Here is a 10,904-nt window from a genome sequence, read left to right as displayed (position 1 = left end):
GGCCAACACCAAATCTTGCCCTTGTTCCCCTTTGTTGTTTTTTATTTAAGTCTTGTTTTTGTCCATTTGCCCGGGTTACGGGGTTTTCCCCCCCCCCCCCCCCCCCCCCGAATCCTGCATTGTTGGCCATTGCTGACTTGAAAGTAGGTATACCCTTAGTTAAAAAGTTCATGCCGCCAGGATGAACAGCTATCTCTTCTGACCTCCGGTCACAGTTCCAGTTCGAGTTGGTCTCTGAATTAAATTAGTACCCAATTGCTCTAAAACCGATGCAGCTCGAAACCATCATGAGACGGAAATCGTATCTTACCTAGTACAGAAAACTAGCGGAGATCTGGGCAGCGTAGTGAGCGATCTATACTCCGTACGTCGAAATGGGCGGCATTAATTGTGTTGTGACCTCGCTTTCTCAGGCTGAAGTTTGCAAATGAAAAGACTTGTGGTATGTACCTGCGAACATGCTTTTTAAGAATGACATATATCTGAACACAACGTAGACGTAGTAAGCCCAGCTGCTTTGTTTGCCATGCGTTTCTGTTTCCATGAGAAGAGGCTAGATTTCCTTTACTTAGCGAGTTAATTCCTTTGAAGAAACAGGAACATCAAATCTTTCTCTTATGACATATTCAAGCCGCAGGGTGGTAGTGCCCAGACTCAGCGCGCGTGCGATGCGCATGGGCCACGCCTTTACAATTATTTAGCTTGGGTCTAGCTCATCCCTCAGTTAGCGATTCCATCGTTCTAATTTCTTAACCTCCCGACTGTAACTACACACGCTATATACCAAAGCTACCTTTTCGAACAGCACAGAAGCACGTTTTATAAGTCGAATCGTCTAGACACTAGCTATGCAATCATCACAAGAGCAAACTCTACAGGACAGAAATAAATATCTAGTGGCGCGTTACAACCACGAAGTGTGGATCAAGGGCAATTTGGACATTATCGACGAAGTTTGTTCCGATGACTTCGTCAGCGATACCCCAGTTTTTGGTCGGCACTGCGGCAGATCCGCTGTTAAAAAGATGTTGCTTGAAATAAAAGAGGCAAGAGACACCTATAAACATATATAAAGCTGGAGAAGTGCCTGCTAACATTTTCGCAGACCTTCGCTGGCGTCTCTCTGCATCCATTCGGGCCAGTACCCATGGTTGCCGTACATAACTATGTGGTCACTCGCTTTATTGGCGGCGGCCTGCAGACCAGAATTGGCTTTCAAGATGCGCTGATGCAAGAGTTACCCAGAACGAGTACGGAAAATACCGGCAGCCTTTCTGGTACAGCCGTTTATCGCATCAAACATGACAAGATCGTTGAGGAATTTGGCGAAATGGGCGCCCTCAGCTCCCTTCTGCGATTGAGTAGCGTCGGCATCCAGCGCAGCAACAAAGATACGACGGCCCAGTGAGCCAACAAGCACCACCAATTCGACCAGCATCAAAGGATTGACACGCGGGGGCTCAACAGGAGAAGGGGCAGGAGAACACAGGCTACTTTACACTGCCGTAGCTCACAACCATGAGTAAATGTAACAATCCTCCATACCATTAGGCCAACAAGGCAACAGGCTAGGCGTATTATCGCAATTATAGCAATTGGTGTGACAAAATCCGCTGCTTATAAAGCTTGAACCATACCGGAACATAACAGTCACGACCGTAGCAGGTTGATCCCTTGTAAGCAGCTGCGACTACGAACCTAGCCTTTTTACCCTACTTGACGGTATAGCGATCATAGCAGATTTAGTTATATACTTTTTAACTAAGCTATTTTGCCTTATAAAAAGCTGGAGAGCTATTTAAGCCGGCGATACTTAAATTATTGAGCTTCATATACGGAGTACAATTGGTCGCTTAAAGTAGTGGTAAGTAGCTTCATGTTTCCAGCCAGCATGGTTTATAGCAGATCCTCCGCTCCAACATTGGTGCGCTAGATCTGCTACTTAGTAGTAATGTATTCTTTGAAGAGATGCATTGTGATATTAGGAGGCTTCGGTTGTTGCTTTTCTAAATGAGAGACGCTCAAAGCATGGCTACGGTAAAGGTAAATGGTGAAGAGTCCTTTGGCGGGCTTCCTCAACAGGCCTAACTTGGTCGGCTGATTGATCAGTTCATCGGTCTAGCCTAGCTTAATCAGGCAATATAGATAAGTAGTTGCTTGAGCAGCGTAATAGCTGAGGTTTCAAACGAGAGCGATGAATTCAGCTTCTATGGTATCAAGCTTCTGTAACACCGTTGATTGGACATATGCATTCCCCGTAGGCTTATTATACCTACAGCCATAAGAACCAAGCCGTTACAACAGCAGTGAATACAGCAGTTTAGAATTAATACGCCGATCTCCCACACACATCTCTTGCCATCTGACAAGAAGCTAGAGAATTTTGCTGCCACAAAGAAAGAAAATGCAAAACAAACAGAGACTCCCGTTCAAAGAAAATAAAATGGCAGACACAGATACAGTCGTTTTATGGTATTTAGCTACTATGTGGCAACAAAGATGCCCCTTGGCCCCACTTGGCTCTATCACTCTTCTTGTTAGAATCCTCGACGCTTTGTAGGCTATGTCCTAGCTCCATTACCATCAGGTGCAACAGCCCGCTCAGGCTTAAACTTTCAAAGGAGGCAACATGTACGACCTGGCTTGGTGGCCGACCCCGGCGGATTCTCGCCATACGACACCTTCCTGATATTCCAAACTCCTACACCGAATACCATGAATGGAGCTTCATGGACAACCAGATTATGTTGGCTTTGCCGGCACCAACTGAGAATCGTCTTGGACGCGTGTCTACCTCTATTATACATCTGGCCGATGTTCAGGATGGGTTAAGCGGAGAAGACAGTATTATTGAATTTAAACTAATCGCGACGCTGCCATTCTATGCGTTAAGGACGACCATTCTGAGCGATAGAGCGGGTTTCCTCACTTTTGAGTTCTGTGCCACGCTTCCAGATTACGGGAAATCTATACTCGCTGTAGCGGATGAGGAGAAGTAGTTGAATTGCCTTAACTTTTGACGATCGGCCGTGCTGAAACTTGTAATGTAGCGAGAGTGACTTAATATTGCGTGTACATAACTAGAATAGGGATGTAATAAAAGAGAAGACGATACTTGCTGCACCGGTAGGTAGGAGTATTGCGGTTCGAGGCTCATCTGTTGCCATCTGCGTGGGCGTCAGGCCTGAGCTGCGTTTCCAGGGCGTGTGGCACTGGCCCTGAACCAGATTGTGACGTGGAATGTCGATTCAGGGGACATCACCAGGACGGAGATACCTCAAGACGAGCGCGCAACTCTATGTGTAAGCACGTTCCCTCTTCAGTGTCTAGTCGCTGGTAATAATTAGTTTTAAGCACAAAGCCAATTTCTAGTTTATTGGGCCCACGCACGTTGCTCTTGCCGGCCACATTGATTCAGGTTTTGAGGGGCGGTGCGCAGCCTTGAAGTTGTTTTCGACTACCTCTCCTGGGGAGCTCGTTCGATATTTCTGCCAGGATGAGAACATGGAAGTTGACAGCGATCACGACACACTTGCAATTCCAGGAAGCTCTGTGGACAGTGATTGCGTTATTCATCATCATGAGTTCCACGATCGCTTTACCGTCTTAAATAAGGGCACACTCATGGGCGAAATACCAGTAGGTGAAGACGAGCGCTGAGAGAGTCTCACTAACACAGGCTTACCGTAGAGAACAGTCTGACCCAATTCCCACACCAGGTTATTGCGTCGACCCAGAAGAGTACGAGGGACTTTTTCGTACTATTTCTGACCAAGACGGCCGCTGAATACCGAGGGGCGCACCGTGCGATGAACTCCCTAGTCTTGTCGAGAACAGGCTGCTTGTACGACGAAGGTTTGGCATATGGGGCTACGACGAGCAGCAATACCACGTGTTCGCATCGCGCCTGGGATCATTTGAAGTTCTCTATCTCTACGATTTCGACCAAAGCCGGTGCAATACTTTGCGCCAGCTCACACTTCCTGAGCTCCAACAGCTCGAGGCTCGATTAAGGCAGCAAAATGCTGATGCTCGTGTGACGGTAGTATCTCGGAGTACTTTGTGTCATCTGAATACCATGAGTATTACAAAGAGATTTCCTTCCCAGACTGGGAGGCGTATGGAGAAAAGCGGTGGAGGGTTCAGAGAGCTTGTGAAATGTGGCAGGCTAAATTTCCACTCCTCGAGTTCGATGACGCACCGGAAGGCCAAAACCAGGATCATCAACTCTTGTTCACGCGCAGTATGATTTGCCTTCCGCTAATAAGGGAAGATGAAGATCGACGCAAACTTGCTTTGACCTCCTCGGCGATAGTGTGCCTCCCAACTGGTGACGCGGACAGATATGCATTTTACTTCGGCAAAGAGTAATGCAAGTATGCTGTTTTGAAAACTTGGACGGCTAGGATGAGGATTCCGGTAGCGATTAGGTCAACACAACACTAACTTGCACGAAGCCAGTCGCCACACGAAGATTCAACCTTCATATCACTCGTGCCATGCTACGCTTCAAAGATTCTTGGGTTCGGCGGTGATACTAGACAACAAAGTGGGCAGATTTCATCACCTTCTACTACATACATTGTTCGTAAAATTGCCAGCGCTATATAGATAGAGAGCAGATTTTGTTTAATTATAACGCAAGAATATAATTGTATTTGCTTATACAGCACGGATAGCAATAATAATGGCTTCAGGCCCTCTTTCTCCATTCACATCACCAATATACCCAAATTTTCCTTTTCCAGCACGAGTCAATAGAGCAGGGCTTTCGCCAGTGACGTGTACATCTTCCGCTTAGAAAATAAAGGACTACATAGCGAAACTTTCACTTATCACACACCAAATATCCAAAGCCTGCGTTTCTAAGGAGTGTGGCCTTTTGGCTATACTCTGGGTAAAGTTTCGAGGCCAAGTTAATCCCAGTTACTTGAGGGTTTAGTACCAGCGACAATTGATGGTTTAAGCTTTATTCTATTCCAAGCCCGCTTTAGCAAATAATGGTTTAATACTTAATAGCTTGATAAGAGATGAAAAGCTGCCTATAATCACGATTGTATCACCTTGTTGTACAAACTTCAATCCTGCTCCTCAAACAGGTGCATTTTCTCCTAAGATAAGAGCTTCGTCGGTAATAAGAGAAGGTGCCGGGAACGATTAAGCTACGCTCGGGCTTGCCCGGCTAGCGGAGAGGGGGATCCAACCTCATTCAAAAGTAGGTCTTTTGATATCGAGGCATGTAGTAGGATTGATGATATTTTGCCTTCATTGGCCATGTTTGCCTATCTACAAAAGCAAAAGCTACCAATAAATTGCAGCATACTTGAAAAGAACTTGCAATACTATGACTTAGATACTAGTATACTGGCCTGATGAATGTATATAAATAGTCCTTAAGTATTGATGGTCGATGCTTAGATATTTCCAGAGTAAGCAGACAGGATCCAAATCGGGTCAACCTTGTTTGCCGCTCCTGGGGCATTGAGGTGAATGCCTGTCTGGCAGAGGTCCGGTCCTCTGGGAGATTTCCGGCTTGTGCGCTCAGAGAGCACCGCTGCTTACGCTGATGAGTCGGACGGATATAGATTGAATTAGGGCGTATTTCTGTATCGACTCGTAATAAGCACCGCAGCTACCAACACAAGAAAACCTGCGCCGCGTAGGAGCATCTTCATAGCCAGCCGCATTACCAACCGCCACCAGATCGTTGTAGCCCGTTGTACAGCATTTGCAGCATTGTACAGACTTGGATACTGGGCCTCGGGCACTTCTATATCTAAAAACTTGCACAGTGGCTCCCACCCATCTGCAGCCTGGAACTCTAGCAGCTTATCGCCTGGTACCAGTGCGCGTATACGATCGCAGTGCGCTTTATAGTATCGAACGAAGTTAGCCTCAGTCCAGTGGTCGGCAAGAGGCGTAATATGGTATCCAGGGACACCGGCCCATATGTTCAGGCAGCTATTGACACACGCATACCAGGAGCCGGTATCTTCCTGTTGGTAGAATGTATCAGCGAAACACTTGCTCAAAATACATACACAATCACTAACCCTATCCATGTACTTTAAAATTTTCCAGCTTGGCCATCGTAGCACAGGGATGAGTGTGTTATTCACAGAACGAAACCACTTTACGGGGTCCCGGAGCGTTAAGATTACTTTTGCATTAGGGTACGCGATAAGAAGTTCTTCAGAGAACATAATCGCCGGGATGTCACTTAACGCCTGGTAGCTTGTGTCAGAGGAAATTTTCGTAAACAGGTTCTGATGTTGCCATACAGAGTATCCGCTAAGCAGCTTCTTAAAGTCCAGGTTTTGCCGTTGCTCATTTTGACCGCAGTATTTTGCCGCAAGCGCTTCATTCCAGTCGGGTAAACTAGTGCCTGTCTCATGCATGTGATATGTTCTGTAGCCTACTTGGTCAAGTGCTGCTTTAATTGCTATTGAAGTTAGTAATCTCTCTGCGTAGCGTCATGATTTGTTCTAACAGGAAGTGCCCGTACGGCTCATTCCTAAGACGAGAATGAGCATTTCTTCGGGCTGAGCAAGTGCCTGGTGGCAATCCGTAAAATTAGCAGGCATATCTTCTATTGTTTAAGAACACAGAACCGGAAGTGTGTAGCCTGAGCAATTTATAGCAGTAATTGTCTCCACCTTTTGTATCAAGCCTGGTAGTATAGCCTGGGTAGGCCAGCAGCGGCTGTTGCGATTCAATCTCCCTTGCTGGTATTATGCATTAGCATTTCTACCTACTCGTCAAGCGCCGGAGGGAGTCTATTTTAGTGCCGATTGCGTCTTGATTTTCGCGTGTACTTACCGATTCTGGCGCATGGCTTTGTGATAACAGCCGGCGACTCCAATCCATTGCGTTAATGTCTTGCCGCGCTTTGGAGCCAATAGAAAGTAGATGATGAATAAAAGAGGAATGAATGGAAAGATGAAGGGGAAAGGTGGAAAGACTAAAAAATAAAAATAAAAATAACATAAAAAACTAGGGTTGATTCCCCCTCCTCCCCCCATCAGAAAGCCATTTTTGTTAGTCAATCTTGGCTTTGTGATGCTTTTCTGGCCTCAATGATACTTGACCCAGGAAGACGCTCACTTTTGGCTTGTTAATAGCCGCCATGGCTGCGTGGATCGCCTTGGCGGTGAGGATATTATTGGGATGTCTGAAGTAGTAATTAGCTGACTGGATTCTGCTGCTTTTCTCTCGCTAGCTTGTAGTAATACACGATAAGACTGCTGTTTTGCATCGTAGCGCTGCAAATTGCTGTTACTGTCCGGCTGCTACATCATCTCTCTGTCCGGTAACGATGAAAACAGAAGCTCCATAACTAATGAATACAGTGAGTTACCCAATGCGTCATGCGTGAGCCACCTTTCCCCTCTCCCCTTAAAGATAAAAAGGTAAAAATCACTGAAGTAAAGTAAGATAGAAGAAAAGCGTGTATATTTGGAGTCAGTGACTTACCATTACTCGAAGTCTTGTTTAAACTTTGACTTGGATATGAAGATATGACTATAACTGCAACGCCTCGCAGGCTTGCTCGGCAAAATGCGTCTCCAGGTCCTGCAGCCCGAACAAATAGCGGTTTCCATGTTTACCTCTTCTTTCCTAGGCTCTCGCTCATGTCTTGTTTTCTCTTTATCTTTATTCTTCCTTTTTTCTTCTAGCGTGCTTTTGAGCAGTCTGGAAGATTCCTGATGTCCACAAAGAGGTATACATAGTAGATACCACGTTTAACATATGTATGCAGGCATATTAACGTTTAGTTGATAAGCCTATAGCGTAGTATCATCTAAGCTTAGAATATTCTTGGTTTTTTAGCTATTAATGGATATACACTCGTATCATAAGACACAGGAGTCGAATTCGGTAGCAAGGATATACAGATAACCCCCCTTAGTCCTCCCCCAAACAACGTCGAGCCATCGAATCTTAATTGGTTCGAAAGGCGCGGAACGATATTGATGCCACCACAAAGCTTAGACTTGAGGACCCCCGTCCACGATATGATAACACAACGTTTACTCTTGTCTCTTTGTTTTATATCTCGGAGGGCTGTATACGCGAATTCGCCAAGCTTAGCCCCGCTTATGGGCGGATTGGCGTGGGCGATGGCATAAAGAGTGGAACATACCAAAAGCAGGCGGCGGGTGGCGAGTGGGAGCCAAGGCCAAGCGCGCTTTTTACAGCTGAACTACCTGCCGTGCGTGTAATACTTTTCGTGCATGTGTCGCTTTCCCGACTTACTGAAAGTCAAAGTCTCTCATGGGCAGCCACCCTCCGTTTGCCGTCAGGGGCGGAACCTTTGTCTGCTAGTCAATCCTAGGATATGATTCCTAAACAGCTAAGCCATCTAGAAATACAAGTCTAACAAAGTTTAGTCGCTTTTTGCTTGCGCCATAATAATTCTCTCCCACTCTTGAGGTACTAGGCCTACTATGAAGTAGTACTTGTTTGGACGTAAGGGCAAGGGGCCTAAGCTCAAGCTAGCTACTCTTCTCAGAAGTTCTCTCGTAGCTTAGATGTAGCTTCACAGTAGGGCCTACGTATGTCTGGAGCACTTAACGAAATTATCAGCGAAATAAAATGAAAGGGAGAAGGACATTGGTGGTAGCTGACGCAAAGTTGTCCAGCACCTATTAATCAATGTCGCCATACGACACGTAAATGCGGGTTAAAAGTAGTGAGTCTCTTTCTATTGACAACTTAAATTACACACACATTCATAGTACCTGGAATCATGACTCCTCTAATTTTTGCCCTGGACCGTGTTCTGTATTTGGACAGCTTTCTGGACCGAAGGGCGCTGCAGGACTCTGTTATGCCATGCAGACCAGTTGGGCCACAGCTTCGCACGACCCTCCGCAGTTGCGGCTTCATCATCGCCCACCATAATAACGTCCAGTGCACGGTCCCAAGGAATAAACGCGATGTCAGCTAGGGTGATCTTGCCTCCAACCAAATACTCCTTGCCTGTAAGCGCGCGGTCCACGGTAGTAATAGTTCTCTTGACCAAGTCTTGGAAATGCTTAGTTGAGCCCTCATTCTTTAGCATATGCTGAGCAATCATGGCCTGTTTATTGTAGTTAGAATATATCCACTATCATAGCGGGGTGTAAGAACACAGCATTTACCTGGGCAAAGAACGGTCCCTGGGATGCGGCCTGGAATCCAAGCCACTGCTTGACAAAGAGCTTGTTCTGCTCGCCATCCACGCTGAATACACCATTCTTGTCATATTTCTCTACAATATACTCGCTGATTAGGTTGGATTCAGTGAGTTCAATGCCTGTGGAATTGTTAGCCATTGGTCGCAAGATCCATCAACACGTCTTTGCTACGAACCTGTGTTAGGATCCTTGATCCAAGGCACACGCCCAGCAGGGTTAATCTTTAGGAAGTTTTCGTGCTGCACACCATCGGAGCCGCTTCCAAAAGTAAGATATGTAGCATCATAAGGAATTCCCAGTTCCTCAAACAGAATGACATTCTTCCATGGGTTTGGTCCATCGCCTTCACAGACGGCTCATTAGTATACTTTGGAACCACATAATGCCTCAGAGATGCTTCCAATCTAGATGGGTAACCTACGGTGAGAGTAAAAGTTGATTGCCTTGGTCGCCATAGTGTTGGTTATTGTTGATGTTGCTGCTTCGCGCTGGGTTTCAGTTTGAGATTGTGTTTTGCTGCTAGTCGTTGAAGACGATAATCGAAACTTTTGAAGTATCTTTCTGATATCCATATCCCAAGGTATAAAATAAATCGGAGTGCTCAGCTATATCTTGAAGTACTTATAGTATTCCAGATGCTATGACACCATGCGATAGATGTACGTCACTTCCACTTTCGCGTACTAGTAATACTACTTTGTTTATTAGTAAGTGACGTTTCGTCCGAGCTCCGGTGCATCGGTCCAAATGTGCGAATAAATATGGGTAATGAGTAAATTAGGCGGCTATCGTTTGATTCGCCCACCATAAATGAATATACATAAAAAAAATAAAAATAAAAAATAAAAAAGTAGTACCGTTATGGCCTACCTTAAACTAGCAGAAGGTTGCTAAACTACTACTACCTGAAAAAGTGCCTAGGCGAGAAGTGCAAAGCTGAACACAAGCGGTTTGTAGTTCCTAAATTGGTAAAGCTGTTACGCAGTAAAAGTTTTCTCTATACCTATCTGTTCCCTTGGTTTTTGGACGCAGCACATTGGCAGTGTTTGAAAAAAGCTAACCACTGGGCAGTAATGTAGCTCCCGCCTCGCCCAAGTTGCTTACACAATAGTATCTCTAAAATCTCCAATGTCTCAGCAGCTATGGAGCTGCCAAAGAGTTTAATGTGGGGTGCCCGAGACAAAAGCAGCCCCACCAGTAAAATAAGCAATTCTATTCCTAATCCCAGCGCCCGCCTGTTACTACCATGGGCTCTGCTTATTTTTACTGCGCCGTGGCGAACAATTGGCTTCTCACAATAGAATTCGTTAGACTTTTTGGTCCTATCATATGTCTTGAATTGCGCGAGACTGGCAATAGATGGACGTGAAGCCTAAGCAACTCGAAGTTTAGATGTGCATACTTGAAATCGGCACTGACATGTAGCACTTCAAAGTTCACTTTTACCGACTGAGTTTCAGGAGCGACTTGCTTGAGCGGTTTTCAAGAAATACTCGCTAGCAGCAATTATGAATTACATGCCCAATCATTAATTGCCATAGTATTGCCTTCTTACTATGCGTGGGCGAAGAATGTTCGGTCAAGCTTCATGGATTGAATCCACGCCTAAACAACTTCAGCCACTTATGACATCAGGTTGCCCAGTGCTTTCGTCCGTAGCCTCCGTCGGTATTCAACTCAATGCTCGTTTTCTTATTGTAAGATGAGCCTGTTGGTAAGGCGGAT

General features: G+C 45.6%; 5 protein-coding genes across 5 annotated transcripts; 2 read left to right on the top strand and 3 right to left on the bottom strand.

The window, feature by feature from the left end:
* Positions 1-690: 690 nt before the first annotated feature.
* On the top strand, positions 691-1,722 carry GGI43DRAFT_413977 (ester cyclase). The gene is made up of 2 exons (XM_083206977.1): positions 691-1,046; positions 1,106-1,722. Exons 1-2 carry the CDS (start codon positions 849-851, stop codon positions 1,406-1,408), a joined length of 501 nt encoding a protein of 166 aa, XP_083057192.1. The 5' UTR covers positions 691-848; the 3' UTR covers positions 1,409-1,722.
* Positions 1,723-2,028: 306 nt separating this feature from the next.
* On the top strand, positions 2,029-4,371 carry GGI43DRAFT_425012 (uncharacterized protein; the record flags this gene model as incomplete). The annotated part of the gene is made up of 8 exons (XM_083208448.1): positions 2,029-2,043; positions 2,622-2,978; positions 3,085-3,177; positions 3,228-3,302; positions 3,373-3,643; positions 3,693-3,741; positions 3,796-4,055; positions 4,094-4,371. The coding sequence occupies 8 exons, from the start codon at positions 2,029-2,031 to the stop codon at positions 4,369-4,371; spliced, it is 1,398 nt and encodes a 465-aa protein (XP_083057191.1).
* An 878-nt stretch (positions 4,372-5,249) lies between these two features.
* Positions 5,250-7,148, bottom strand: GGI43DRAFT_413974 (sulfotransferase family protein). Its single transcript, XM_083206976.1, has 5 exons — positions 6,820-7,148; positions 6,491-6,725; positions 6,282-6,442; positions 6,054-6,227; positions 5,250-5,996 (listed from the first exon to the last, which is right to left on the bottom strand). The coding sequence occupies exons 2-5, from the start codon at positions 6,582-6,584 to the stop codon at positions 5,592-5,594; spliced, it is 834 nt and encodes a 277-aa protein (XP_083057190.1). The 5' UTR covers positions 6,585-6,725; positions 6,820-7,148; the 3' UTR covers positions 5,250-5,591.
* Positions 6,498-7,148, bottom strand: GGI43DRAFT_194317 (uncharacterized protein). Its single transcript, XM_083199986.1, has 2 exons — positions 6,820-7,148; positions 6,498-6,725 (listed from the first exon to the last, which is right to left on the bottom strand). The coding sequence occupies exons 1-2, from the start codon at positions 6,985-6,987 to the stop codon at positions 6,597-6,599; spliced, it is 297 nt and encodes a 98-aa protein (XP_083057189.1). The 5' UTR covers positions 6,988-7,148; the 3' UTR covers positions 6,498-6,596.
* Positions 7,149-8,758: 1,610 nt separating this feature from the next.
* On the bottom strand, positions 8,759-9,634 carry GGI43DRAFT_425011 (glutathione S-transferase family protein; the record flags this gene model as incomplete). Its single annotated transcript, XM_083208447.1, has 4 exons — positions 8,759-9,082; positions 9,144-9,298; positions 9,355-9,522; positions 9,601-9,634. 4 exons carry the CDS (start codon positions 9,632-9,634, stop codon positions 8,759-8,761), a joined length of 681 nt encoding a protein of 226 aa, XP_083057188.1.
* Positions 9,635-10,904: the final 1,270 nt, after the last annotated feature.

The sequence above is a fragment of the Trichoderma evansii genome (assembly GCF_050947405.1).
Source record: "Trichoderma evansii strain SZMC 28006 chromosome Unknown GGI43scaffold_22, whole genome shotgun sequence".
NCBI lineage: Eukaryota > Fungi > Ascomycota > Sordariomycetes > Hypocreales > Hypocreaceae > Trichoderma > Trichoderma evansii.
Note: the sequence above shows the minus strand (reverse complement) of the source record. Positions and strands in the feature narration are given on the sequence as shown.